The 6,202-nt window shown below is 39.0% G+C and overlaps 1 protein-coding gene across 1 annotated transcript; it reads left to right on the top strand.

The window, feature by feature from the left end:
- The first annotated feature begins 805 nt into the window (after positions 1-805).
- LOC141640143 (uncharacterized) lies at positions 806-3,497 on the top strand. The gene is made up of 4 exons (XM_074449034.1): positions 806-811; positions 1,335-1,958; positions 2,138-2,415; positions 2,624-3,497. The coding sequence occupies exons 1-4, from the start codon at positions 806-808 to the stop codon at positions 3,495-3,497; spliced, it is 1,782 nt and encodes a 593-aa protein (XP_074305135.1).
- Positions 3,498-6,202: the final 2,705 nt, after the last annotated feature.

Below are 6,202 nucleotides of genomic sequence, written 5' to 3' on the forward strand. Positions count from 1 at the left end.
AATTAAAACCCTCTATGTCTAACATAGCAATTGAAATAATGTTCTTAGAAAGAGAAGGTACATAAAAACAATTATGAAAATACAACTCAAATCCATTTGCCAAAGCAAGCACATAAGTTCCCTTGGATATAGCCTCTACCCTAGCTCCATTCCCAAGACGGAGATCAACATCGCCCTTTCTTAGCCTTTCCACGTTTCTTAGCCCCTGTAAATGATTACAAAGGTATGAGCCGCAACCGGTATCTAATACCCACGTTGTGGTGGAAGTAAAATTTACATCAATAACATAAATTTCAGAAGGAATTTTACCGAGTGGAATAACAAATCTGTCCCTAATATTTCCTAAATATATGGGGCAATTCCTCATCCAATGTCCCATTCCATGACAATAATGGCATTCATCATCAACTTTGGCTCCTTTGGTAGTCCCACTAGCCATCTTGTTCCCATTGTTGAATCTTCTACCTTTCTTTCCCTTCCTTTTGAATAAGTTTCCTTTAGTTGCAAGAGCTTTCTTGCTAGGACTCCCACTAGATTTGGCATCCCTTTCTTCCAAAGATAAGGATTTCATAGATTTAGCGAGATGGTCTTCCCGAGACACATTCACAAAAGATCTAGTCTTAGTAGGAGGTATGGTGGAAGTAATGAAATTAAGGTTTCCATCGGAACCGATCCCAAAATGAAGCTCTCTAGTAGTATCGAGATTGTGGTTGGAGCAAATATCGTCAAAAACGTTATGACAAGACTCAATGGTAATAGGTGTAGTTGCTTTAGAAGGATCCATTGCGATATATAAACTACAAATATGGAGGTAAAGGAAATGTTAACATTTGTCATTTGATTAAATTTGCAAACATTTTAAACAAATATTTAAACATTTATATAGTGACCTCTACTCAAATATTATAAATGATCCCGAGATCCAAATTCATATCAATTCGGGCATGATGAGCCGATTCATCCCTTGTTAATATAACTCGGTGGATTAACTCTTTAATCGATTCTACTTTTAGAACTCTCGGTCAATAAAATTACTCTAATATTTATCTTTAGCCCGGAACGCATGCGACTACGGTCACGAATACTTCCGTTGAGCTCAATCCAAATTTCGATGTAATAACATTTTACTACCCCACTTCGCCAATGTAACAAGGTTTGTATTACGGTAAAGCCGGCTCAACTCCCTTATGAAATTGGTACTTCATGGGTTCTACTATTTGGTAAGGCCATACTAAGTAAAATTACATAATTCACAAAAAACAGATGATTTCAACTTGAATTCATCATCTAAGAAAGGAAAATCACACCATAGACAGTTGCAATTTTCTTCACAGGAACTTGAAGATGATTTAGAGATGATACTAGAGGAGGAAGAAACTGATCATGATAAACCAGTCCTGGAAATTCCAGCAACAACGAGCGTCCAACCAACGATCCAGATTACTAAGGAGGATGTTGCGGGGGAGATAAAGTTCTGGTCATCCTCTGTTTTCTGTTACGTGCTTGGTGCGAATCCTCCGAGTTCAGTACTCACTGGTATCAACCGCGTATGGAAAGCTCAGGGTATTGATAAGATTTCTTTTATGCCTAATGGTATTTTTCTGGTCAGATTTAAAACTAAAGAGCAACAACAATTTGTGTTAAACAATGGACATTTACTTTTCGATAACAAGCCTGTTATTATTAAGGAATGGACACAGGATACTGAGTTAATTAAGCATGATGTCAAACGAATTCCAGTTTGGATGAAATTATATGGCTTGGATGTTAAGTATTGGGGATTAGAATGCCTGAAGAAGTTAAGTGGAGTGGTAGGCAGGTTCATCAAATGTGATGATGCTACCTTCCACAGGAATTTCTTAGGGTTTGCTAGAATAATGATTGAGGTGGATATTGGGCAAGAGTTCCCTGAGGTTATTACCTTTCTTAATGAACATGGAGTGTCTAAACAGCTTAAGGTAGTGTATGACTGGCTCCCTTTGTAGTGCACTGCTTGTAAGGGTTTAGGACATCTGACTGCTAACTGTAGGAAGGGAATGACAAAACCTGTGGCTAGGAAAGTCTGGAAACCAAGGTAGCACCTGTGCATAAGTAGCAGAAAGCTGCTCCTAAGCCAGTACAGAAAGCACCTGTACAGGTCCCTGCGCAGGACCCTATTCCTAGGACTCCCAAGGCCACTGAGGTGGCTATGACTCCAGTTGTGGTACCTGCAATCCCACTGGTGGAGAGATCCCTCCCTAGGAGATTCTTAACCAGGCTGATGAGGAATGATAGGGGTGAAAAGAGGACAGTTCCATCAGGTGTTCTCACACCAGGAGGAGTGTCTATAATGGAATCATTATCACAGTCTTTGCAGAAAACAAGATTGGGGATAATTGAGAATAGATTGTTTGAAAAAGGTGGTTCTAGCAAGTCGTATGTGGACAATGGATAGGTGTTGCATATGGAATGTTAGAGGAATGAATAACCCTACAAAACAACAAGAAATAAAGAGAAGCTTATTATTAAATAAAGTGGGGTTATGTGGTTTGTTAGAAACTAAAATAAGAAGTAGTAATGGCAATAAAGTAAGGAATAGCTTAGGAGATGATTGAGCTATTTGCACTAATAAAAATTTACATAGAGGGGGACGCATTTGGCTTCTTTGGGAGCCTACTGCATATGATATTGATATTCTGGATGTCCAGATTCAGAGTATTCATTTTCAGGTGATTGATAAAATTAGAAGGCAAAAGTTTTGGATGACTGTTGTGTATGGATTGAACAAAGCTGCTGAAAGGATTCCTTTATGGGAGAGCTTAAGAACTTATCATAATATGGTTAAGGGTCCCTGGATTGTTGCTGGGGATTTTAATTCTGTAATGGCAAGTAATGAAAGGATAGGTGGGGCTCCTATTTCTCATGCTGAGATAAGGCCTATGCTGCAGACTATTCAGGACTGTCAGTTGTCTGATCTTAGTGCAAAGGGGGCTTTCTTCACCTGGAACAACAAGCATGAGCATCATTCAAAAGTTTATAGTAGATTGGATAGAGTTTTCATCAATGCTGACTGGATGGACATCTTCTCTGATAGCTATGTTCATTTTCTACCTGAGGGAATGTTTGACCACTGCCCAGGTCTCATTTACCTTGAAGAAGAAAGACAAAATAAAGGGAGTGCGTTTAAGTATTACAATATGTGGTCATTGGCCCCTAGTTACAATGATATTGTTAGGACTGCTTGGCAACAACCTGTGCAAGGCACTCCTATGTTTAGAGTAGTCCAGAAGTTGAGAGGATTAAAAGCTGGGTTAAGAATGTTGAACAGGGAGCATTTTGCTGACATTGAAAACCTCACTCATGTAGCTGAGTTGTCCTTGAATCATTTCCAACAATTGCTGATTGATGACCCACTAAATGAGGATAATTGTAACTCTGAACGAGTTTATGCTAGGGATTTAGAGGATCTACTGAAGGCCAGAGATCAATATTTGAAACAGAAAGCTAAGGGAGACTGAATGCAGTATGGAGATGATAACACGGCCTACTTCCATGCTAGCATTAAGCATAGAAGGGCTAAAAATAGAGTGTACCAGGTGAGGGATATTAACAACCATTTATGTTCCACCCCTGAGACCATCCAGAAAGCTTTGGAAGAGTATTATATGGTTATGTTAGGTTCCTCAAAAACTGTAAAGCCTCTCAATAAGAGGATTGTCAAGTTTGGGAATTGTTTAACTCCTGAACACTGTTCTTTCCTGACTACTCCTGTTACTGGGGAAGAAGCCAGGCTTGCTATGTTTAGCATCCCAGGAACAAAAGCCCCAGGCCCTGATGGGTATAGTAGTCAGTTTTTCAAGGACAACTGGAGTGTTGTTGGAGCTGATGTTATATCTGCTGTTCAGAGTGCCTTCCAGTCTGGGAAAGTTTTGAATCAGTGCAATGCCACTATCATTACTCTAATCCCAAAGGTTCCTATACCTGAGAATGTTATGCAATTTAGGCCCATAGCATGCTGTAACACGATGTATAAATGCCTCTCTAAAGTGATTTGTAACAGATTGGGCAAGGTTTTACCTCATATTATCAATCCCTCTCAAAGTGCTTTTGTGAAGGGAAGGGATATTGTAGGGAATATTCTGATTTGTCAGGACTTGATTAGATTCTACAAGAGAAAGAGTTGTTCTCCCAGAATTTTGATGAAATTGGACCTACAAAAGGCTTATGACTCTGTGGAATGGGCGTTTGTAGAAGATATGTTGAGAGCCACTGGTTTCCCTGATCAGTTTACCAAGCTCCTGGTTCAGTGCTTCACCACTCCCTCTTTCTCTCTGGCTGTAAATGGAGAAAGTTTTGGATATTTTAGAGGCAAAAGAGGACTTAGACAGGGGGATCCCCTTTCCCCCCTGCTTTTCACTCTTTGTCTAGAATATCTCAGTAGAATTCTCTTAGTGACTCAAAAACATAGCAAGTTCAAATTCCATCCACTTTGTAACAGAATTAATTTGTCCCATTTGTGTTTTGCTGATGATCTCATCCTCTTTTGTAAAGAGGATAGAGCCTCTGTAGGCCTGATGCTACAAGCTTTCAAGCTGTTCTCAAATTCCTCTGGCTATCCATGAATTGCAGCAAGTCAAGCTTCTATTATAATGGTATTGATGCTCAGTTGGTGACTGAAATTGAGAGAGCCACTGGTATAAAAAGAGGTACTGTTCCATTCAAATATTTGGGGGTTACAGTTTCCCAAAAACGGTTGTCAGTTATGGATTGCAATGTCTTGGTGGATAAGATTGTTGACAGGATAAGGAGTCTAGGGTCTAGGAAGCTTTCTTATGCTGGACGGCTTGTCTTGATCAAAGTTGTGCTTAATTCCTTGCACAGTTATTGGGCTAGGATCTTTATCCTTCCCAAAACTGTTATTAGCAAACTGGAGGCTATTTGCAGATCTTTCTTATGGTATGGCAATGATAACAAGGAGAGTCCAATGTTGGTTTCATGGGAGACAGTCTGCAGAGCAAGAAATCAGGGGGGTCTAGGACTGAGAGACTTTCATGCTTGGAATCTTGCTGCCATAGGAAAATATGCTTGGTGGGTGGCCAAAAAGACTGACCATCTTTGGGTAAAATGGGTGCATGCCATCTACATAAAGAATACCTGCTGGAATGATTATGAACCTGGGAGTGACAGCAGCTGGGCTTGGCGTAAAATATGCCAGGTTAAGCATTTACTTAAAGATCACATTTTCAAAGCGGATGTAGAGCATTATAACAGTCAGATAGGTTATCAGGTGCTGAAACCAGAGATGGACAAGGTAGCCTGGTATCTAAGGGTGCTAAATCAGTGGATCATCCCTAAACAAAACTTCTTATGTTGGTTGATTGCTCATCAGAGATTAACAACTCAGGATAGGCTGATTAGGATGCACATCATTCAGAATAATAGGTGTTTCCTGTGTGGATTACAGGAAGAGTCCCATGAGCATCTCTTCTTTTCCTGTATTTTCAGTCAAAGATGCAGAGATTTGGTTGCCAGTTGGTGTTTGATTGAGCTTCCATGTCTGGGAGTGATTCAGTGGTGGGTTCATTTACGTAAGCATAGTGCTTGCAGGAAGAAAATCATTGCTGTAATCTTAGCAAGCTTAATGTACAACATTTGGAATGCACGGAATATCAGCAGGGTGGATGGATATGTCAGTAGGCCTGGTTGCATTTTGCAACGGGTCAAGAATGAGGTGAAAATGAGACTAGGGCAGTTACAGATCAAAAGTAGAAATGCTAGGGCTCTAAGTTGGATTGAGTACATTAGGCAGCATTAATTTTTATGAGGTTGTATGAAATGAATACTTTGTAATTGTATGGGAAACCATTGATTCTAATGAGAAGCTTACCTTTACCCAAAAAAAAAATAAAAATTACATAATTCAAAAATTATATAAATCAAAATATGACAATCATAAATAAAATGAAGCATAATAATATGTATGAACATGCTTAATTTTATGCTAAATCGCCTTTTAAGAGCCAATATCGTATATTTTATCGGTTTTTATGGATTTGCGTGATTATAAACTAGTTAAAATCACAAAATTACATAAATTCATATTTATGTTCAAGTTAATTACCTTAACCATATTAGGACTCAAAACTTAGTCTTCACTAACATTTTGACAATAATTCAACTTGATTTCTTAATATTGTTCATTATGGACCCAAAAATACAATAT

Source organism: Silene latifolia, unplaced genomic scaffold (assembly GCF_048544455.1).
Source record: "Silene latifolia isolate original U9 population unplaced genomic scaffold, ASM4854445v1 scaffold_73, whole genome shotgun sequence".
Taxonomy (NCBI): domain Eukaryota; kingdom Viridiplantae; phylum Streptophyta; class Magnoliopsida; order Caryophyllales; family Caryophyllaceae; genus Silene; species Silene latifolia.

Coding starts and splice junctions, on each gene's coding strand:
- LOC141640143 (XM_074449034.1), top strand. Junction 1,959..2,137: donor GAGTGTCTAAACAGCTTAAG/GTAGTGTATGAC, acceptor GCACCTGTACAG/GTCCCTGCGCAGGACCCTAT. Junction 2,416..2,623: donor AAAGGTGGTTCTAGCAAGTC/GTATGTGGACAA, acceptor AAATTTACATAG/AGGGGGACGCATTTGGCTTC.